This window comes from Notechis scutatus, chromosome 2, assembly GCF_049901735.1.
Source record: "Notechis scutatus isolate UNSWTSFEM ecotype Mainland chromosome 2, rNotScu1.2, whole genome shotgun sequence".
NCBI classification, from domain to species: domain Eukaryota; kingdom Metazoa; phylum Chordata; class Lepidosauria; order Squamata; family Elapidae; genus Notechis; species Notechis scutatus.
Window position 1 is genome coordinate 21061371 of NC_142010.1, and position 23328 is coordinate 21084698.

General features: G+C 41.9%; 2 protein-coding genes across 5 annotated transcripts in view; both read left to right on the plus strand.

Moving 5' to 3' along the window:
* Positions 1 to 6218: 6218 nt before the first annotated feature.
* On the plus strand, positions 6219 to 23301 carry LOC148131898 (zinc finger protein 446-like). Of its 4 annotated transcripts, none has more exons than XM_087953689.1 (7): positions 6248 to 6382; positions 7443 to 7517; positions 15236 to 15727; positions 17771 to 17879; positions 18071 to 18153; positions 18948 to 19059; positions 20149 to 23301. In XM_087953689.1, exons 3-7 carry the CDS (start codon positions 15293 to 15295, stop codon positions 20943 to 20945), a joined length of 1536 nt encoding a protein of 511 aa, XP_087809815.1. In that variant the 5' UTR covers positions 6248 to 6382; positions 7443 to 7517; positions 15236 to 15292; the 3' UTR covers positions 20946 to 23301. The 4 variants fall into 4 exon arrangements, with proteins under 4 accessions (XP_087809818.1, XP_087809815.1, XP_087809816.1 ...); XM_087953690.1 differs by having other exon boundaries at positions 6252 to 6382; positions 7440 to 7517; XM_087953691.1 differs by having other exon boundaries at positions 6303 to 6382; positions 7392 to 7517.
* The window catches only part of LOC148131899 (zinc finger protein with KRAB and SCAN domains 7-like), a 36281-nt gene continuing 19193 nt past the window's right edge, over positions 6241 to 23328 (plus strand). Inside the window, exon 1 of the mRNA XM_087953697.1 lies at positions 6241 to 6382. The gene's annotated coding sequence lies outside the window, so the exon portion shown is untranslated. The remainder of the gene's footprint in view (positions 6383 to 23328) is intronic.

The window sequence follows — 23328 nt, forward strand, 5'->3', positions numbered from 1 at the left end:
CGGCAGAACCCCCTTTTACCAGGACGGTGCAGCGGCGGTCCGCAATGGCCGCCACAAAGAAGTCGACAGCCGGGCAAGTATGCGCAGGAGGAAGAAGAGAAAGTTATTGAAAGTGAAAGTTCTTCTTGGTCGACCCAGGGCTTTGAGATTTATCTAATTTAATTCCTGGAAAAGATGTTTTTTTGATGATTTTTCCACAAGAGAAAAAAAGCGGCTATTTTGAGGTGCTGAAAGGAAAGTTTACTCTCCTCCCGACGGAATTAAGCCGGAAGGGAGAGGATAAAAAAATATATAAACTTGGATCTTGTTGGAGGAGATGCCTTGAAGATTTGAGGACAGAAATATAATTTTAATAAGGCTTTAAAATATAGATTTGGACTTTTTTTTTTTATTTGTTTGATACCACCCCTGGAAGAGGAAGGGGAATTTTGGCTTGCTTGGATTTATTGAGGATTGTGGATTTTGGGATTGTTTTGCCTTTCTCTCGGAATATTTGGTTGGTGTAAGAAGAAAGAGGAATAAAGAAAAGAAAAGATTTATTTATAATGGCTTTCCTTTTTGAAGACCTGAGGGATGAATATGAGCAAATAAAAGCAGCCTGCAAAGATGGCATGGAAAAAGCTTTTCTATTTCTAGAAATGGCGCTGGTCAATTACCAACAGACAATGGAACAGATGGAAACGGAAGAAGAACAACAAGGAAGAAACGAAGACGCCATCTTCATTGAATCCCAAAACTTATCTAAGGAAGAAGGAAGGAAGAGAGCAAGGAAAATGAAGGACTTAAGATCTAAAAAAACATTTGAGAAAGAGAAAATATGAGTGCAAAGCAAATATAATGATAGCAAACAAGAGAAAAAGGAACACAACAGAGAAGGGATCCCAGCAAGGCAGAGGTTAGAAGAAGAAGGGGGTAGGAAGATTTGGTGGGGGAAGAAAGAAAGGGGAAAGGCGGAGAAAAGCCTCAAAGCTTTAAAATTGGATGGGAGAAGAGGGATTTTTTTAGAGACAAAGGATGAAATATAAATTTCTGTAAGAAAGATTCTGCTAAGGTACAGAAGATGGTATTGTAACATTTATATTTGAAATAGTAAATTAGAATGGTTTAAGATTTAATAAGAAATTAAAATGTTGAAGTTTTTAATAATGATTGATTTTTAAAATGTAATAAAATATCGAAGGAAAGGAGGATACAATGTATTTAAACATTTTTGGTGGATAGAATGTACCAAGCAGAACCAAATTGGGTATTTGTTATGTTGAATGTTAATTTTACTAACTTAGGGGAGGATAGAAAGGCATCATACTCTGATTAGTGATTTCAGGAGAAATTCTTTTACTATAAGAAGAGATAGAGGGATAATGAATGGGCAAAAGATACAAATTTAATGATTTATTAAGATGGATTAAATAAGATAGAATTGTGAAGAGTGATATGCGCTATTATTTTAGCCCATGCAAAGAGAGGTAACTGGGGCCAAGGTACTTTACTAAAAGATTTTTTATGTTTGTTTGTGTTTGTTTGTGTTTTATGAGAATATTGGGGAAATTATTGTAGAAAGACAGGGAAAGATTTAATATGTAATGATTTGTTTGTTGTTGAAACTTTTAATAAAACTTGTTTTAAAAAAATAATAATTCATATATTAATAACTGAGCGAAGCACATAATTTTAGCATTCCCAAGTGCGTGAAGAGTTTTTGTTGCAAGAATAAACTTAATAAAATAACCCATATGTCTAATGAATGGGGGGAGAGAGGGGGAGGGAGGGATGCTTACATTGTGATACAGACTTTACAGTCTTCAAGAAATACAAGAAGTATAGAAGCAGTATATGACAGGCATAAAGCATGTGTGTGAGAATGAAGGGTTTCAATGCTAAACAGGAAGTGAGAAATGGAAGTGAAGTTTTCTGTTCAAGACATTTGTGAAGAAAGGATGCTGGAATGAATTTAATTGATTCCTTCCTTCCTTCCTTCCTTCCTTCCTTCCTTCCTTCCTTCCTTCCTTCCTTCCTTCCTTCCTTCCTTCCTTCCTTTCTCTTTGTTTCATTAGCATCCCAGAGTACTTAGTTAAGACGGGTGGCTATGAAGGATGGGATAGATAGATAGATAGATAGATAGATAGATAGATAGATAGATAGATAGATAGATAGATAGATAGATAAGATAATGGATGGATGGATGGATGGGAGAGATATGGGTGGCTGTCCAGCTAGATTGGCTGGCTGGCTGGCTGGCTGGAGAGAGAGAAGATAGATAGATGGATGATATCCATTTGTTTCTTTAGCAGCCCAGAATGCTTAGCTAAAGATGGGTAGCTATGAAGGATGAGTGAATGAAAGGATGGAGATGATAGACAGACAGACAGTTAGGAGAAATGTCCTCAACTGGTCCCTTAATGACAAGTTACAACAGACCCATCCCACCCAAAAACTAATTAGGATGCATTTTCAAAGTGAAATGGCTGCCCCAATCCCCCAAGTCATGTGATTTCATTTTGGGCACATGAACTAGTGGAAAGAGCTTCAGGAAGAGCAGCTCCTGAAAAGCCTTCTAATCCAATGTATGCATGCAGCAGAATATTTAACACTGTGCATTTATGTACAGCCAGAAGCCACACCAAAAAGGAAAAAAAAAGCAGAGGAAGTCCACGGCAATATAGGTGTGTTTGTGGATAGGTAGTCCTTGACTTAACAATAGTGTCAACTCAAAAATATTTCTCTGGTCTTTTAGAGTTGACAGCAGAAAGGGAGTGGGGGAAGTAGTGCATTCCTAAAATGCTTTCATAATTATTGGCTAGGCGGCTGAAGCTTCTGGCCCACAAGATTATTACCAGAGAGCATGATTGATGACTCTTGGCTATGGATGTGTCCCATTGGAGAATATACATCCAGGGGGTGGGGGGAAGACCAGAGTCAAGGATGAAATGAATGATGTGTCTCAGCTCAGGGGGGGATTGTGCCTCTGCCTACCTGCATCCATCGATATTCATTTGGCTAGCATCCTGTCAATGTGTGAGAGAGTTGAGGGCTGTTTGGAAACTGAAACAGTATTTGCTGTGTGAGCAAGAATAGCAAGGAGCCTGGGCGTGGCTTAGCTCAACTGTTCTGTACTAAAGGTGGTTGATGCTATGAAACTAAAACTGAAACAAACTGAAACTCCTCTGCTTGTGTTTTGCATTGGGAACAAATTTCAGGTGGGGAGGGGGAGTATAACTCCTTAGCATCAGAGCGTGTTAATAATAATAATATAGGAAATACTAATGCTCTGATGGTCGTTTTGAAAAATCCTTTCTTAGCACATAGAAGACAAGAGGAACATATGTGCCAAATTTCAAGTTTGTACGCTTTATGGTTCTGGAGATTTTGTGATGATGCAGGAGTGATATTTCATTTTTTATATATATAGATTTATTTGTCTGTAATTTTTTATTATTAATTTGTGGCTCCAAATCTTACTATGTAAGCCACATGCCCAGTGATGAAATGAACAATGTATTTTATACCATCATTAAGCCATACTAAGAAAATAAATCCTCTAAGAATTGGCAGATCTATTGAAAAATCAAGTCACTAATAAGATATATTTGACAGCAAGATATAGTACATTAAAAGAGAATAATTATATCAAACTTAAACAGCAGATAGCGCTAGACTTGGCGAAATGGGAAAATCTACAACTGTCACTAATAGGGAGAATTTCAACAATCAAGATGAATATATTACCCAGAATTTTATATTTGTTCCAAATAATTCCAATTAGGCTTGGAAAAGACTATTTTGAAGATTTAAACAAAATTGTGTTGAAATATATATGGCAAGGTAAGAAAGCGAGAATAAAGTTAAAGCTTTTGCAAGATGCTAGAATTAGAGGAGGATTTGGTTTGCCTAATTGGGAGTTGTACTACCAAGCTACAAACCTGATGTGGGTCAAGGAATGGATAACATTAAGAAATACTAGATTGTTGACATTAGAAGGACATGATTTGTTGTTGGGGTGGCATGCTTTTTTATGGTACAAGGGAACTAAAATTCAGGGGTATTTTAGAAGACATCATATACGGGAGTCTTTGTGGTTAAATTGAGAGAAGATTAAAAGACAACGTTATTTGAAAATTCCAGTCTGGTTATCGACTATTGAAGCATTTTCTTATCCTATAATATATAAAAAGGAACAAACAGTTAGATATGGGGAAATATTGAATGAAAAGGGTGAACTTAAATCCGTGCAAAAACTAGAGGAACAAGGTATAAAAATGAATTGGTTTTCATATGCGCAAATACATTCAAGGTATGATAAAGATTTTAAAACAGAAGGTTTCTATGACAAATTGACTGATCTAGATTTTGACAGGTACTGATGAAAAGGTGATTAAAAAACTATGGATATTTATTAGAAATTAAACTAGAAGAACAAGTTAAAGAAACTATGATTGCTTGGGGGAAGAACTTTGGATATGGGATTGATTTAGAGAAATGGCAAAAATTGTGGTCTCAAAATTATAAAATGACAATGTCAACAGCTTACAAAGAAAATTTGTATAAGATGTTTTACAGGTGGCATTTTCCCCCACAAGAATAGCAAGAATGTTCAAGAACAAATCCGAAAAATGTTGGAAATGTCATCAGATACCTGGCTCATATTACCATATGTGGTGGACTTGTGCGGACGCTAAAAAATACTGGACTAAAATCCACATGTGGTTGGAAAAAATGACAAAAAAACATATAGACTTGAAACCAGAGATATTTTTATTGGGAATTTTACCTGAAACATATAGCAAAGAATTGAAATACCTGATTGTAAATGTATTAACAGCAGCTAGGATTGTATTTGCTAAAAACTGGAAAAATAAGAAAATACCATCACAGCAGGAAATCATTAAGAAAATATTGGAATGTGCTGAAATGAGTAGATTGACATTTGAAATTAGAGAACAAGAGGATAAACAATTTTATAAAATTTGGGACCTTTTCTATTGTTGAAAGGCTTTAAAAATGCCTTTCTTCTGAGGGTTCGATTTTCCTGCTGGGAGAACTCCAGTGCAAGGATTCAGACAACTGCTTGAAAGCTGAGTCTTTTTATTTTTCAGGAAGGCAAGAGATAGCAAGAAGTCTGCGTTCCTGGGCTAGCTAGCTTTGTATGATAAGCCCCCTGATTTATATACCTTTTTCTCATTTTGTGTGTGTGTGCTTGTGTTTGTATTTCTTAATGTTTTAAATCCTGTCAGGGGTTGTCTTCATTTCCGCCGGAGGGTAAACTCCTTGGGGTGCAGAAGGCAAACTTTGCAGGGTGGTTTGATTGGATTATCAGTTTTCTAATGTTTTCTTGTGGCAATCTCCTGTCTGTCTCCTTTGCAATATATTTTGTGTCTTTTGTCTGTTTGTTTAGCTGATTTGGCATGTCTTGTGTTTGTAAGGGTTTTCTTTTCTTGTTTCCTTAGTTTTCTTAATTATTTGGGCTTTTGCCTAAGGGGCTTCTTTAATACCTTTTATTTGATTCCTTTTCCTATGCAAGTTTGTTTTATGGCTGGCCTGATGTTCCCCTCAGGCTTTTCCTGCTTGGGTGTCACCACTGTCCTCATGAAGTTCCCTTTCCACACTATCAATGGTTAGATAATAAAATACAGTAATGAAATATGTAGATTTTTAAAAAATAATAAATATATAAAGATGTATTTCTTTTTTTATTATATCTACAAAATGTTTTTAGGATAGATTTGGGAGGATAATATGAATTGTTATAAAATAAACTAAGTAAATTGTGGTTATCTCGTAAAATATGAATGAATAAAATTATTGTCAAATGATTGATGAATAATGATATTAGGGTATTTAATTTTTGATTGGTAATATGAGCTTTTATGTAATGTAACTGTAATTGAAGACTACGAAATGGATGCACAAAATGATTTGTAAACCAACCGGCACACTGTTTGTATACCTATGGAAGAAAGTTTGATGTTTTTATGTTTTGTCTGTTTATGTTTGTTTTTAAAAACCAATAAAATTTACAAAAAAAAAAAGAAAAAAGAAAATAAATCCTCATTTGTTTTATTTTTTTAACCTGGGGAAGCAATTCCCCCCATCCCTCCCTGCTATGCAAGTGAGATCCAATAGGCAGTTTCCTCAGGGGAAAAAAAAAATCAAAGTTCTGGCAACTTTCCTGGCTTCGGAGGGAAAACAGAGCATGCGCCGGAGAACTTTCGCCTGCTGCTGGTATTTCAGTGCGGAAATACGGTCTCTGGCCGCGGTAGCGAAAGTTAAGGTCGCCGCCGGCGTTGCGTCGTTCTAGCACCCCTCCCAGACCACCTCTTTCTCTCGTTTTAACCCTCCAACTGTCACCCCCAGCGCTCAAGGGAGTGGTTCCAGCTTTGGGCAGGTGAGTGCGTTGCGTTGACTTGCGGGTAAAAGTGTGAAGGGTGAATCTGTGCTCCTGAAAAAAGTGAAAGCAGTTGCTTCCTTTTGTGTGCATGAGAATTGCAAAACCTTGCCCACGCCTCGTTCTCCACCAGCTGCCCAGCCTGCCTCCTGCAACTTTGGCTGCAGCCCTTCTCGAGTCTGCTGGATGCAGCTGCAGGGAGGAACGGCTTCTCTTAGGGGCGAAAAAGGAAACCGATCGTGGGAGCCTTAATTTTAGGGGGCCTGGTCTAGGATGTCACTTCCCCTTCCATTTCTTGGGAGAGATCTAAGCGGAGGCGCCGAAGTCCATCGGGAAAGGTGGGAAGGGTAGGAGTCCCAGGGGGAAGAAGGAGGAGGAGGGGATCTTAGAGGTTGCAAGCAGATCCCATATCTCCGTCTTGCAGAATGGAGCTGGGATGCCTTGCATTAAAATCAATCAATCCAATCAGAATAGAGCTGGAAGGGACCTTGGAGGTCTTCTAGTCCAACCCCCTGCTGAAGCAGGAGATCCTATGCCAGTGGTGGCTAACCTTTTTGGGCTCCTGTGGCAAAAATTGTGTGTGCGCTTGCGTGCGCTCACGTGCCAGCACCCAGAAGGCAATGCGCACACCCCTGCGCATGCCTGCGCAATCCCCCATGCCACCCACCCACCCCCCACCTGCACTGCGCCTCATAGCTGATTTTCAGCTGGTTTGAAGTGTTTTTCGGCCTCCCAGATCTTTGAAAAAAGCCTCTGCAGGCAAACGGGCCTATTCGGCCTGCAGAGGTTTTTTTCAAGCCTCTGGGAGGCTGAAAAATGCCTCAAACTAGCTGAAAATCAGCTGTGAGGCGTGTGCATGCGCAGTGAGGTAAGTTTGCCTGCGGCTTGCGTGCCAGCACAAATGGCTGTGCGTGCCACCTGTGGCACGCATGCCATAGGTTCGCCATCATGGTCCTATGTGAGGGCATAAAACCCAGGGACTCTCAGCATTTCTTCCTTTTTCACCCAGGATCTCCAAGGCATGCTATCCAGTTCATCAATAAACCTTCTTTCCAAGCAGTTTCCATGAATCCAGTGTCTTTTTCCCACTTGGAACTGAACCCAGAAGGATATTTCTTCCGACAGTATGTATAAGGTTCGTCATTTGTATTTCAAAGAGATTGTACCCAGACAGTACACTGCCATTGTGGATATGGAAATTGTGTGTGTGTATGTGTGTGTGTGTGTGTGTGTGTGTGTGTGTATGTATATATGCTTTCTTAAGTTTTCGTGGGTACTTACATGTATGGTATTCGGCTTTGTTCGGGTATTTTCCCACGTCATTATAGTTGTGCTTTTAAAGTTGTAGCAACATTTCGGCAGAATCTCATCTGCCATCATCAGGCTTCTGTATAGTGTTCTGTGAGTCAGACTTTCACAGCCCTTTCTGTTTTAAATTTGGTGCTAGCCTACGCTGTGCCAGAGTGGTGTTTTCTTCATCCTGATTGGTTGGGAGTCTTGGTCTGTGTTTATTGGTGTGAGATTGTGGCTAAGAAAAACCACCAGGATTCAAAGTTGATCCAAGGAAAAAGGTTTTATTGTAACATTTCTGCAGAAACGGGTTCCTGCCCTGGCAGATGGGAGGAACGAAGGCAAAGCTTAAAGGCTCTACTCTTATACCCAAAACTACCCCCTACTACTCCCCCCTCCCAGTATACAAATGGCTTGATTTACAATCTATCTTTCAGGATACAAGTTACATTTTATTATCTTTCATGGTGCCTAGCTCGTAACACACTTCTTTATCTGGTATCTAGCATTTCAAAGGCATTCCAAAATGTGTGATAGTTCCCAGCACTTCAAAAACATTCCAAGATCAGTTCTAATCAGTGCTTGATACCACATTTCCTTACTTCAAAAGGAAAACCTCCCTTTTTCATCTTGAGTTTTGAGTCATAAAATGAATACACTTCCCACAATCCCCCCTGTTCTTGTTCCATTTTTGACTCAAACTCACATTAATTTGTTCAAGATACATGGACCAAAGGTGAAGATTAATAATAACAAAATTAAGAATCCTATTAGAGTGGAGATTAGGGTGGTCATCCCTTTCTCTTTTTCTTTGGTTCAGTCCTTCCCTCAGTTTTTTATGGAGTCCTGTACTATCCCAGAATGATCTGTATCAGATCACCTTTGAACAGAGGGTCCCACCAGATGTGTCCCATAGACACACAACTCCAGGCTGCACAATAAAACTGATCAGCCCCTCCACAAGTCTTTTTGTAGCTTCTTTCAGTTTTATGTCAAGGGCAGACGTAAAAATGATGTTTCTTTATGAACGTGTCATCGGTGGTGGACAAGAGGACCCTTCCCAAATCAAATTGCAGTTCTGGAAACCAAGTATTGGGAGGCCTCTTTCCGCTAGTCCAATTGACTATATCTGAATGGGAATCAAGTACAACCCAAGTAACATTCTGGGGTTGATGTGAATCCTCGCTTCCCCAGGAAGTTCCCAGTCCCAGTCCTAGAATAAAGACAATTAGCTCAGTCCAGGGTTCAGACTTCTTCATCTTTTCAAAGTGAGCTTCAGCGGCTGACCATCCACTGGAACTGCCCTCCAAGGTTTCTCAGGTTCCGGTGCCTTCTTGACTCTGCTGTAATGCGTCTAGTGCGAACTGCAGATTCAGTTGTCAACAGCACCTGGTACGGGCCTTCCCAGCTAGGCTGCAGCTTCTCGCCTTTCCAAGTCTTTGTCAGAACCCAATCTCCAGTCTCAAAGGGATGTTGGCTCCCAGCAAGAGGTGGTCGTTGCACCAACAGTCTCTGTTTATACAGAAAAAGCAAAAAAAACACCTGGACAGTATCTGCAAATATTTTCTCAAAAACAAGTCTTTCAGGAATTGGATTCCCTATTTTCGCCAAGTAGGGTCGCCCCAGTAGCATCTCGAATGGAGAGACTCCAGTGTCTTTCCTTGGACATGTTCTGATTCTGAGCAGTGCCAAAGATAAGTTCACAAGCAAGTATTTCCAAACCCCCCCTTTCTCTGGTAATTCAATGAAATCAATTTGTGCTCTTTGGAAAGGCCAGCCCACTAGAGGTTGCCCTCCCTCATGTACCTTTTCCAGAATTCCCCTCATTGCATTCACAGAGACCACCCTCACCCCCTCTGAGGTTCTCCACCCATCCTCAGTTAATGTACACTCTTCTCTTTCCAAATCATCTTTCTCTTTTCCTTCAGGTTTCCATTCCTCATCCTCTTCCATTTCTAGCAAGGGAATTGATACCATCACCAGCTCTATCTCCCCTGCAGCTTCTTTTGCCCACTTGTCTGCCTACCTGTTCCCAACTACCTCTGGGGTGCTTCACACCCCAGGCGTATTTGGAATCAGTCCAGATTGTCACATCAATCCCTTCAGCTAACTCCAGAGCTCTCTTCAAAGCAAACAACTCACATTTCCTCTTTCCTTCCTCAACCCTGCATCCACAAACTATCTTTCCCCTTCCTTCAGAGAAATCTCTTCCAAATCTACCCTTACCTTTGTCATCAAAACTACTTGCAATAAACAATCATGGTCCTCAGCTTCCCACTCCTGTCTTCTCCCTTCTAGGAATTCTGCTGGATTCAAATTCCTATCTGTCCCAATCACCACATCTGGGCTGGTTCTCAAAATGGTTTCATATTTGAGAATCTGCCCTTCTGTCATCCAAGTTGTTGCCAACTGACTTAGCACAGAAGTAACCTGGTGGGGTGAATGCACAACAAGCCCCCCACCCCCAAAAGGTTAACTTCCTGCTCTCTACTACCAACATAGCTGTAGCAGCCACAGCTTGCACACACACTGGCCATCCTCTCACCACTGGCTCCAGAGTTTTGCTCAGAAAAGCAATGGGCTGGTATTGCCCCCCCCCCTCTTCTGACTGCTGACACATACAGATGAAAAGGTAGCTTCAAATTGGGCAAAGCCAAAACCGGTGCGGATGACAATGCCTTCTTTAAAACTTTCCATCTCTCATCATCTCCCTTTAATCATTCTATACTCTCTCCTTCTCCTACCAGCTTCCTGTGCAAAAATTGAGCTAACACAGTGTATTGATCCACCCAAGCTCTGCAATACCCCAACAATCCAAGCGCTTTCCTGACTTCTGTCTTATTTCTGGGGGGAGCCAGGCTCATGATCCCTTTCACCCTTTCAGGATCCAAGGACCTCACCCCCTGCTGAATATAATGCCCTAAATATTTCACCTTCTTTTCCACAAACTGGATCTTTTCCCATGAAACTGTCAATCCTTGTTCCTTCAGCCAATTCAGCAAAGCCACGGAAGCCGCTCTAACCTCCCCCTTTTCTCTTTTCCTTCAGCAACGAATCATCCACATACTGAATCAACATAATTCCCTTCAAAGCCTGTCCAAACAACAAAGAAAACTGCTATTTTCTTCCACTCTCAGGATCATCCCATTCAAATGCAAACAGGTCTCTACTCCCCTCCTCAAGGGGGCATGCCCAGAAGGCATCCTTCAGCAACCCCTCTCTCCCCCTTCTCTCTCCTCCTGCCCAGAACTCATCTGAAATTGCTCTCTCATCTTCCACAGTCATTTTCCACATCCTTACTCCCTTCCCAGTATCCCATAATTGGATACCAAACACAGGCAACAAATCTCTTCCTAACAAATTCAATCCAGAATCAGGAATATACAATATTTCAGCTTCTGTCTCCACTTCATTCATCTCCAGCCTGATTTGTTCAAACACACTCACATCCTGTGATTTTCCACTCACCCCAACTATTTTATTACTTTCTTCATACAATGCATAACCCCTTTCCTCCCAGTTGGTAGGTAGGACACTCACGCGCAAAGTGACCTTCCTTCCCACACCTGAAGCAACTCCTATCCATTCCAGGTTGTCTCATTCCCATGCCTCTTCCTCTGCCCTGAAAACTTCCCTGATTGTATCCCCCAAAATTCTCACTCCTTTCTCCAATTGAACCTTTCCCAAAATTCTCACTTTTCTTCATCTCATTTTTCATTGCAGCCTGCATAGCTGCAAGCATCATTTGTGACTTCTGTCTGGTTTTTACAGTGTCTGTTCACAAAAACTTGTTGGGCTGCTTTCAGGAGATCAACAATTCCCACAGCTCCCCAATTATCCATTTTCTGAATTTTCTTTTGAATATCTGGCCAAGCCCCAGTCACAAACTGCATTTTCTCCACATGGATTCAAAAGCAGGTGTGGTTGGATCCACACCAGAATATTTAACTAGGCTGTCCCGAAGCCTATTACAATAGTCCCCAGGATATACATCAACTCCCGATAAGCATCGCAACTCGGCTGGTTTTATGGGGACAGCCACAAAGACTGTCACCGGGTTGCCTGCAGCATTGATCTCATTAGGGACTTCCCTAAGAGGAAATGCATCCACTTCAGGTTTTTCTCTGAATGGAAAATCCTGAACACTTCTCTTTAATTCTTCTACTTCTTTTCTCAGCTGCGGGTAAAGGGGCAGCTGAGGAGGGGGTTGGGCGCTGGCAATGGCAGCGGTGCAAATTAGGATTTGCGGGCAGCAGACTCTGCAGCCAATCATCCGTCTCACTCTCATTGTCTTTTTTGTTCTGACATGTATTGACCCTCAATTGGAGGGATGGGACTTTCAAATTTCACATGAAACCATACATCTATGTATGCAATTTGAGTAGTCATTTTGTGTTGGAGAATATAGTCCCGCAATTTGGTCATCCAATAGATACTGGCTTCCCCCTCAGGACTCCAGTGATATGGGAATTTAGGATCAATCAAAGAGTATTTTGGCCATCGATCTCGACAAAGATAAATCATGTTTTTCTTTTCGAGATGTCTGGTGAATTCCTTTAAATTCGGGGAGAACCACTGCTGGAGTGGCTGTCCCAGAGGCGAATCTACCGGAATTGGTTTTCTGCCATTGTCAAATTTTCCCTGTCCCAGACAGGCTTCTTCCAGGCTCCCAGAGCCTCGCTTTGTCCCTTCTCCATCTTCTACTTCTTCCAGGCTCCCAGAGCCTCGCTTTGTCCCTTTCCCATCTCTATTCTTTCAGACTCCCAGAGTCTTGACTCACCAGTCCCGTCCTCCAGCAGACGCTGGATTCTCCCAGAGAGTTTAAGGACCCCTCTCTCTCAGACTTCTAAGCCCAGTCCTCCAGCAGACGCTGGATTCCCCCAGGGAGTTTAAGGACCTCTCTCTTTTGGCTACAAATGAAAGGAAACAAAGTTTACCTGATCTGATCACTCCTGGACTTTCCGCAGTCAGTCAAAGGATGTGTGGGCGTCCCCAACTCAGATCAATCTCACACACTCTCAGCCGGCATTTCTTCTCAGTTCTTTTTCCAAGGATTGTCTGGATTTCCCAGTCACCTCGGGAGTCTGACCAAATTCGGGGAGAGGTGCCTCTCAATGGGAGGTTGTGGCCACTCTCTTACCTGGTCCCCGTTTTCCAGTCGACGCCGTCGAGGATCCCGGACGAGCCCCCAAATTGTGAGATTGTGGCTAAGAAAAACCACCAGGATTCAAAGTTGATCCAAGGAAAAAGGTTTTATTGTAACATTTCTGCAGAAACGGGTTCCTGCCCTGGCAGATGGGAGGAACGAAGGCAAAGCTTAAAGGCTCTACTCTTATACCCAAAACTACCCCCTACTACTCCCCCCTCCCAGTATACAAATGGCTTGATTTACAATCTATCTTTCAGGATACAAGTTACATTTTATTATCTTTCATGGTGCCTAGCTCGTAACACACTTCTTTATCTGGTATCTAGCATTTCAAAGGCATTCCAAAATGTGTGATAGTTCCCAGCACTTCAAAAACATTCCAAGATCAGTTCTAATCAGTGCTTGATACCACATTTCCTTACTTCAAAAGGAAAACCTCCCTTTTTCATCTTGAGTTTTGAGTCATAAAATGAATACACTTCCCACATTGGTCTTGGAGTTTGCTGTGTTCTGCTTGATTGGTGTTTCTAATATCTTCTGTCTGTTTTGTAGCTTTTTTTGTCTTGATTGGCTGGCAACATTGTGTTTCCTGTATTCCTTGTGTTTAGTGCGGCTTGGCTCCGAGTAAATGGACGGCTATCATTTATTAGGAAGCTAGGTTTCATCTGGGTGCCTGGTTGGGGTGTGTTTGAGCTGGAGGTATCAGGAGAGTCTATTTGTGCCCAGGTGTTTGCCTGGCTTGTGGTGTGGAGATTTTTTTTGTTTGAGAGTGCAGGCTTCCAGATAATTGACAGTCTGGTGGAAGCCTGCACTTTCAAACAAGAAAATCTCCACACCACAAGCCAGGCAAACACCTCGGGACAAACAGACAAACGCTCTCAGTCGTGCCTCAGTTGAGGCTTATTCCAGGGCATTTTTACAAGAAAAGTTCAAAGGGAAAATATTTTGGAACAAGAAAGTTTTACTAACGCCACAGAGCACAGTTTCTCTGTTGTTCTAATAGGTTTCCTTTTCTTTCTCCTTCTCTAATTGAAAATATCCTCTTAACGGAATAACAGAATTGGAAAGGGCCTTGGAAGTCTTATTGCTGAACCCCAAGCAGGAAACTATACCAGTGGTGGCTGACCTTTTTGGGTGCCTGTGCCAAAAATTATCGCGTGCCAGCACTCAGAATGCAATGTGCGCCCCCCCATGCCCCCTGCGCATGTGTGTGCAATCCCCCCCGCCATCCCCTTACTTGCACTGTGCCTCACAGCTGATTTTTTGGCTGGTTTGAGGCCTTTTTCGCCCCCCCAGAGGCTTTGGAAAAGCCCCTGCAAGGCTTTTCAGGCCAAATTATAAGCCCGTTTCGTCACTTCCGGTATTACAGGAAGTGACAAAACGGGCCTATAATTCATCCTGAAAAGCCTTGCAGAGGCTTTTTCCAAGCCTCTGGGATGCCGAAAAAGGCCTCAAGCCAGACAAAAATTCACTGTGAGGTGTGCAAATGAGCAATGAGGTAAGTTTGCCTGAGGCTCGTGTGCCGGCACAAATGGCTCTGCGTGCCACTTGTGGCACACATGCCATAGGTTCGCCATCATGGCTCTATACCATGGTTGTCCAGTTTCTTCTTCAAAACCTCCAGTAATGGAGCACCCATAACTTCTGGGAGCAAGCTATTCCAATGGTTAATTGCTCTGTCAAGAAATTCTTCCTTAGTTCCAGATTGCTTCTTTCCTTGATGAGTTTCCATCCATGGCTCCTTGTCTTGCTTTCAGGTCCTTTGGAGAATGGATTGACTTTCTCTTCTTTGTGGCAGCCTCTTAGATATTGGAAGACTGCTATCAGGTCACCCCTAGTCCTTTTCTTCACCAAACTAGACAAACCCAATTCCTGCAACTGTTCTTCGTATGTTTTAGCCTCCAGCCCCCTAATCAGGGGTGGGATTCTACCAGTTTCCACCTATTCGATAGAACCAGTTGTTAACGTTCTAAGCAGTTCGGAGAACCGGTTGTTAGAAGAAATTACTGGCCTAATCCTGTAAGGAAGGCAGGAAGGAAACATTCTGGTGTTGCTTACAGAAACTGCCTCTCCGTTAACCCTTATTACATTCTTGGCAGGACTAGACTGTCTCAGGAACATCTCTGGAGTTTTTTCCCCCTCCTTTGCTGGTACTTTGCTTGTGTGGAGTGACCATTCAAAGTTACAATGGCACTGAAAAAAGTGACTTATGACCATTTTTCACACTTATGACTGTTGCAGCATCCCCACAGTCATGAGAGGAGATGCATGCCGCGATGTGAGTGATATTGAGTTGGCCACACCCAGCCAATAACATGGCCACCAAGCCATGTCCACCCAGTCAATTGTTAAAAATTTTGAATCTCACCCTTGCCCCTAATCATCTTAGTTGCTCTTCTCTGTGCTCTTTCCAGAGTCTTGTGTAGGTGCTTTTTGGATTTCCTTGAGAAGAAAAACCCTTGTTCCCAAAGATGGCTCAGAAAATCCTTTGGAGCCAGGTTGGTCCTATGAGTGAAAAGTCTTCTGCCGATCCAAGAGATCCTTTCGTGCTGTGGAATCATAGAGAGAAAAAGGCCCTGCGAGACACACCAGGGGAAGTAGAAGGAAAAGAGACCTATGCTGTCAGACCTCCCCACATCCGTGAGTTCTGCTATCAAGAAGCTGAAGGGCCCCGAGAGGTTTGCAGCCGTCTCCACCATCTCTACCGTCAGTGGCTCAAGCCAGAAATACACACCAAAGCCCAGATGCTGGACTTGTTGATCCTGGAGCAGTTCCTGACCATCCTTCCCCCGGAAGTGGAAAACTGGGTGCGGGAGTGTGGAGCGGAGACCAGTTCCCAGGCGGTGGCCCTTGCAGAAGGCTTTCTTCTCAGCCAGGCCGAGGAGAAGAGGCTGGAAGAGCTGCAGGTGGGAAAATGTCTTCTTGTTGGTTCAAAGAGAGGGATGTTCAAATGTGCAATGTCCTTGTTCCTAAATGGCTCCTTTTTTAAAAATAAATAAACTTTATTGATTTTACAATTAAAATAAATGAACAACATACACACAAAACAGAGAAAGAAGAAAAGAAACGATTAAAAAGCAATTTCATCATCGACAATTTGTGGTTCCTTATTTATATCATTATTTTGTGCCATATTTACAATTAGTCTTTAGTGCAAATGTATAATTACTACGATTATAGCTTATCTTCCTTTACGATTTATTATATAATCTATCTTCGGTCTATCCATTCATACCAACAGGTCCAACTCTTATAGTACTCTGATGTTTCTTTATCTTTTAGTGCTAGAGTTAATTTATCCATTTCTGCACAACTTGATATTTTCTGGATAATCATTTCCTCTGGTGGAGTGTAAGGTTGTTTCCAGCATTGTGCAAAGGCCAATCTGGCTGCCGTCAATTTATGTAATATTATATATTTAACTTTTTTGGGAAATTGTCTGTTGAATATCCCTAGTAGGAAGAATTCTGGTTTAAGTTCAATCTTCTCAATCGTAATTTCCTCCAGCCATTTTTTAATTCTCAGCCAATATCTTTGGGCTTCTGTGCAGGGCCACCACATGTGGTAGAATGTTCCATCTTTCTGCACTTCCAGCATTTCGGGCTCATGTTGGAGAACATCTTCGCTAGTCTTGAAGGAGGAAGATGCCATCTATAGAAAATTTTATAGGCATTTTCTTTGTATGTTGCCGATTTTGTAATTTTATTATTTCTGTTCCAGATCTTCTCCCACTAAATGGCTCCTTTTGGGGACTATGAAAAGAAGAGATTTCAATTCTCTCTGAGCTCGGTTGTCTTCTTGCAGACATTTCATTATCCAAATTAGATAACATCATCATTGCCAGGACTAGCACTGATGATGTTGCCCGGTTAGGGTAATGAAACGTCTGGAAGAAGACAACCAAGGTCAGAGAGCACCAAGAGTCCCTCATTTCAGCTACAAATTGTTGTGGTTCGCCGGTAGCCAGTGCAGACAGCAGAGGAATTGGACAGTGCAGAGAGCAGAGGAAGAACGGGGACCAGTCTGGGAGTCTGGAGAGGACTCGGACGAGGGTCCTGTGTCCGATGCAGAGATGGGGCCAGGACCATCTGGGAATGGGGTGCTGCCTCCAGAGTCTGGCAGCAGCGAGGCAGAGGAACAAGGGGAGCTGTTCCAGTGCATGTGTGTGCAGAGCTGCTAGAAGGCAAGAGCAGCTGAGACAAAAGGGGCAACTCGGGAGTAAGGCTTAGAGGAAATTGCCCCTCCCATAAGGTATAAAGGACAGGGAAAAGTGAAGAAACCTTTGCAGGAAGCAAAGTCATTCGTTCTGTTTGGATTGATCCTTGAAGCTCTGTGTGGGCTTTGTACTTTGGTTGGTTTTTTTATAGTTCAGCCAATATCTTCATCTTCAATATCACTTTTGTTGTTGGCAGCATTCAAAGGAGATAAAGGTGGGTGCTTATCTCGAGGAACTGTTTGGGACTCATTACAGGCTGGGAATGAACACAATTCCCAGCGCTGAAATAAAACAAGAGTTGTTTTAACTAAGTGTGTGTTTAATTACGGTCTCAGAAGCCTTAGTCAGAACACAAATGTTCTCCTCTATTGGAAATTATTTTTCTTCCTTTTTTGGCAAATTGTTCCCTTGCTCTTTCCAAATTATTTTTTCCAGGAGAGTAGTAGTAGCATCGGGAGGAAATTTTATTTCTTTGTTAGACAGATGAATATGGTTCCTAGCAATTTCCAAGGACAAAAGAAGCTCAGCCTTCTTCCCAAGATGGTATTATAAAGATTAAAGCAGATGTCAGTTACCAATTTTTCCTTTTTTTCCCCATTGCTGTTGCTACTTCCTAGTAATTTCGAAGGACAAAAGGAGCTCAGGCCTTCTTCCCAGGATGTATTGTGAAGTTTAAGGCAAAAGTCAGTTACCAATTTTCTCTTTCTCTCTGTTGCTGTTGCTTCATGTTCAGGAACCCTTCATGGAGACATTTGCTGGACCCACTAATATACGGGGAGATACGCCATTTTGTTCCCAGGATCTGGTCTTACGAGGCAGATCTCAGGAGGATACAGAACTAGGTAAGTCTGCTTGTCTGCTGAAGTCGTTAGGAGTTTGCACTGTCCGAGCTACTTTCATTCTCAATTGTTTTGTGAGAAAGAAAATTCTGAATGCGGTGAAGAGTTCTCATGGGTTCTCAGCTGCTAAATATGTTTGTTTGTTCTAGAGGCATTTTAAGGATGCTTTCTCCATTTTTTTTGTCTTTACTCAGAGAATGGAATGACACCTATGGTCCCTAAGGAAACATCTCTTTCTTCTGGGGATCCAGAAACCACGATTGTGCTTCCAGCTCAGGTATGAGGACAACGCTCCATAGCGCAAGTGTGAGCTCAAAGCAGCACCCCCACTCCCCGCTGCCCCCCTCCTTCCGCGGAGAAAAGTAAAAGCAGTTTGAAATCTTTGTCTGAGGCAGCACCCCCGCTCCCCCGTGACCCCCCTCATTCTGTAGAGAGGGACAGGAAGGAGCAAGGCTGCTTAAGGCACAGAAATGAAGACAAGAGAAAATGTTTTATCAGAATTCTTCCTCCCTCTCATATCCATTCCATCCATACCTGGGTCCTATCTCCACATACGACCCTTCTTCTGATCCCCAGGGCCTCCTCTGTACATACATTCCATCACCTGATCCTTCAACACACCCAGGGGGGAGGGTGGAAACAGGATCGCAGGTGACTGTAAAGTACTTATGTCAGAGTTGGCTTCATACAGGGCAGTGCCAGTATGTTGCCTCTAATGAATCCTTTGAAGTTTTTTGAAGGTTGGCTCGAGAATCATGACTTAATTAGGGCGATTGCTGGAATCCTGACAGCAAACTAACTCTGGCATACATAATTTACAGTCACTCATGACACTGTTTCCTCCCTCCCCCTGGTGCCTCAGAAACCAGATCCTCCAATTAAGCACATTCACGGACTGGGTGTCGTCATTCACGTTCTCCAATTAAATATATTTGCGGGCAAATAATTCCTCAGAAAGCAGGCATTAACTTCATTCTGCGTCTTTGCCTGGGAGAGTTTTGAGGGGAGAGAAGTTGAGAATCTTCCCTCAGCCTGTGTGTGTTAATAAGAAACTGTTCCTTTCTCCTTCAGGAAGAGGTGGGAGTCCGTTTCACGAAGGAGGAATGGGCTCTTCTGGATTCCAGCCAAAGAGTTCTGCATGGAGAGGTCATGATGGAGACATCAAGGAACTTGGCCTGTCTCAGTAAGAAGCTCTCTGGGTTTTTGTTCCAGATTGAAGAACATAAATGTAGATGTAGAAACAATCAGCCTGTCAGTTCGTTCCAAGAAATAGTTAATCCAGTCTTCTGACTGGAAGAACCAGAAGAACAACGATGTCACTCTTGGCACAGACCCACATCAAGTTCAAGGAAGAACTCAGACTTCCAGAAATGATTCATGTGTTTTTATGTGATGGTTTCCAACATAATTTAATCTAATCATAATTTTATCATTCGTTTATTCTTTCGTCCCTTAATCTAACCTTAACTTTATCTATTTTATTTATTTATTTTATTTATTTATTTTGTCAAGCAATTATAAGATAACAGGTATAAGTATAAACATAGTTATACTTAATATGTTAATACATGAAATGGATACAAATAAGAAAAATATAAAAGAAACAATAGGACAGGAACAGGAGGCATGCTGCTGTGCTTATGCATGCCCCCTACAGACCTCTTAGGAAAGGGGTGAGGTCAATAGTATACAGTCTAAGGTTAAAGTTTTTGGGGTTTGGGGAAGAAACCACAGAGTCAGGTAGAGTGTTCCGGACATCATTCATTTATTCTTTCATCCATTAATCTAACTTTAGCTTTATCATTCATTTAATCTTTCATCCCTTAATCTAACCTTAACTTTATCATTCATTTATTCTTTTATCCCTTAATCTAACCTTAACTTTACCATTTATTCTTTTATCCATTAATCTTGGCTTAACTTTATCATTCACTTATTGTTTCAATTCTTAATTTAAACTTCTTTGTCATTCATTTATTCTTTCATCCCTTAATCTAACCTTAACTTTATCATTCATTTATTTTTTCATCCATTTCAGAATTAAGTAGTAAGGTTTCCCTTTTTTTCTTTTTTCTTTGGCTAATTCTTGTGTTTAATAAATTGTTTAGTGAAGTGTTTAGTTGCTAAAAAAGTCACCCCAACTTCTACCTGAAAAAATAATCGTAGTTTCATCCAGGTATACAGAGATGAAAGGAAACTGTAGAGATGGTAGAATTCAAAATTGGTTCCTTAAACAGTCTAATTTTTTTTCTTCACTCTTTTTCTCATGCAGGAGCTGAACAAGGGATGAAGAGCTATCAGGAGCCACGTCGTGCACCGGAGCCAACCAGCAAAATTGAAATGGCTGAAGAGACATTTTGCAGTCAATCGAAACCAACAAGAGGTGATGGAAACCAACTAAAATCCGGAGAAGAGAAACCGTCTTCTCCTCATGCTAAAATGCAGAACTTCCAAATCCAGTCAGGTTCTAAAGGAGAAAGAACTGAAAAGTGTCGGTTTTGTGGGGAAAGTATAACGGATAAAATGGATTTGTGTAAACGTTGTGGCACCCAGAATAAAATGGAACAATATGGAGGCACAGGATCCGGAAAGTATGACAATCGGCCCAACCCTGGGACTGCCACTTACTACCTAGGAGAGAAATCGTATCATTGCATGGAGTGCGGAAGGAGCTTCCGTCAGAATTACCATCTCAGTTACCACAAACAAATTCACATTAGGGAAAAACCATGGAAATGCGCAGAGTGTGGAAAGACCTTTACAAATAGGAGTAATCTTACTTCCCATAAAAAGATCCACACAGGCGAGAAACCCCACAAATGCCAGGTCTGCGGCAAGAACTTCAGACTGAGTATCGATCTGACCCAACATCAGAGAGTTCACTCAGAGGAGAAACCCTATATGTGCAGCAAATGTGGGAAACGATTTGCGGTCATCAGTTCCCTGGTTTCCCATAAAAGGATCCACGTGGAAGAGAAACCTTATAAATGCCTGGAGTGTGGAAAGAGCTTCGCCCAGAACAGCGCCCTGACTTCCCATAAAACAATCCACAGAGAGGAGAAACCATGAACAAAAGAAGCACGGAAAGAGCTTCATCATTCTATTAGATTTACTTCCTGGAAAAGGATCCATTCAAGTGAACGTACATCAGCCAAAAGTGCATTGTTTTTCTCCCAGTTGTTTTTTAACCCCCATCATGGCCATGTTTCAAAATGTGGGAAGACCATGACAAAAGTCTAAAGTTGATGAAATATGATGACTTACAGACTTATAGACTTATATACCGCTTCAAAGTGCTTTACAGTGAAGACGTTATAAAAAAGATTTTGAGACTCTGGAAAAAGTACAGAGAAGAGCAACTAGGATGATTAGGGGACTGGAGACTAAAACATACGAAGAACGGTTGCAGGAACTGGGCATGGCTAGTCTAGGGAAGAGAAGGACTAGGGGAGACATGATAGCAGTCTTCCAATATTTGAGGGGTGCCAATAGGATTCAAGCTATTTTCTAAAGCACCTGTAGGCCTGACACGGAATAATGGAGGAACAAGGAGAGATTTAACCTGGAAATAAGGGGAAACTTTCTGACAGGGAGAACAATCAACCAATGGAACAGCTTTGCCTTTGGAAGTCATCACTTGAGGCTTTCAAGAAGAGATTGGATTCCCACCTGTCAGAAATGGTGTAGGGTCTCCTGCTTGGGTGGGGGTTGGATTAGATGACCTACAAGGTCCCTTCCAACTCTGATTATCTGTTTATTATTATCTGATATTTATTTATTCATCATAAGCATCCTTTGTTCACAAACATTGTGGAAAGTATACCCCAAAAGGACAGAATTAGAGTGGAAAGACTGATTTACTTTTGTCTGGAACCAATATTTACATTTTTAAAAAAAGGATATAATGGGCTTGCTTTAAGATCACCACAAAAAAAGTGTTCGTAAAATCAGACAGGGCCATGTGGTGACCTGTCTCAGTTACAGTCCTAAGTTGAGGATCTTAGAGAGGACTGTAAAGCAACGGCCCCCAATCATTTTCTGGGCACCAGGGACCGATTCCATGGACAGAGATTTTTTCCGTGGCCCGGAGGGGGCGTGGTTTTGTGTTGTGTCTGCATCCCACGGATGGGGCTTCGCTTGTTTGTGCAGCCGGGTTTCTGGCATACCGCAGACTTGTTCCGTTCCATGAAGCAGGGGTTGGGGACTCCTGTTCTACTACAGATAATCAGAGTAGGAAGGGACCTTGTAGGTCTTCTAGTCCAGCCCCCTACCTAAGTTGGAGACCCTACACCATTTCTAACAAATGGCAGTGTTTTAGCCTTCAGTCCCCTAATCATCTTGGTTGCTCTTCTCTGTACTTCTTCTATTCCTTCCTTCCTTCCTTCCTTCCTTCCTTCCTTCCTTCCTTCCTTCCTTCCTTCCTTCCTTCCTTCCTTTTTTATTAATAGCCCAGAGTATTTAGTTAAGATGGATGGCTGTGAAGGAAGAATGGATGAAAAGATGGAGATGATAGAGAGATGGATGATAGATAGATAGATATAGATGGTTGAGAGAGAGAGGGAGAGAGAGAGATTTAGTCTTCACAATTGATCCCATAATGAGTGAAGTTATATCACCCCACCTCCCCAAAAGCTAATTGGGATCCATTTTCAAAGTTAAATATCTGCCTCTATTCCCAAAGTCATGTGTTTTCATTTTGGGCACATGAATTTGTGGAGTGTGGAAAGAGCTTCAACAAAGAGCCTTCTAATCCCTCTTCCAATGTATGCATGCGGCAGAATAGATACGGTAACGTGCATTTATATACAGCCAGAAGTCACACCAAAAAGGAAAAAAAAAAGGAAGTCCAGGGCAATATAGGTGCGTGTTTGTATACCGAAGTTACAATGGCACTGAAAAATGTGATTTATGACAGCGATGGGATGCAAAAAATTTTTTTTACTATCGGTTCTATGGGCGTGGCTGGCTGTGGGCATGGCTTGGTGGGCGTGGCAGGGGAAGGTTGCTGCAAAATATCCATTCCCTCCCCACCCCACTAACCTGCTTTCCAGCTCCGTTCTCCTGTGTAGGGCAACAAAAGAAGACCCAGCCAATCAGCTGGGACTTGGGAGGCAGAGAAGAGATGGGGGCAGAAATACTAATGCTCTGATGGTCGTTTTGAAAAATCCTTTCTTAGTGAGCACATAGAAGGCAAGAGGAACATATGTGCCAAATTTCAAGTTTGTAGGCTTTATGGTTCTGGAGATTTTGTGATGATGCGTGAGTGGAATTTCGCTTTTATATATATATAGAAAGATATATGGTTTGTAATTTTTTTATTATTAATTTGTGCTTCTGAATCTTACTATGTAAGCCGCCTGCCCATGATAAAATGAACAATGTATTTTATACTATGATTAAGCCATATTAAAAAAATAAATCCTCAGTTTTATTTTTTTAAACTGGGGAAACA

What these genes read in the sequence shown, in the direction of transcription:
- LOC148131898 (XM_087953692.1), top strand. Translation starts at nt 15,293, where the DNA reads ATGGCTCAGAAAATCCTTTGGAGCCAGGTTGGTCCTATGAGTGAAAAG. An exon ending in AGAGGCTGGAAGAGCTGCAG is followed by an intron (nt 15,728 to 17,770) that starts GTGGGAAAATGT and finishes CTTCATGTTCAG; the next exon opens with GAACCCTTCATGGAGACATT. An exon ending in AAGGAACTTGGCCTGTCTCA is followed by an intron (nt 19,060 to 20,148) that starts GTAAGAAGCTCT and finishes TTTCTCATGCAG; the next exon opens with GAGCTGAACAAGGGATGAAG.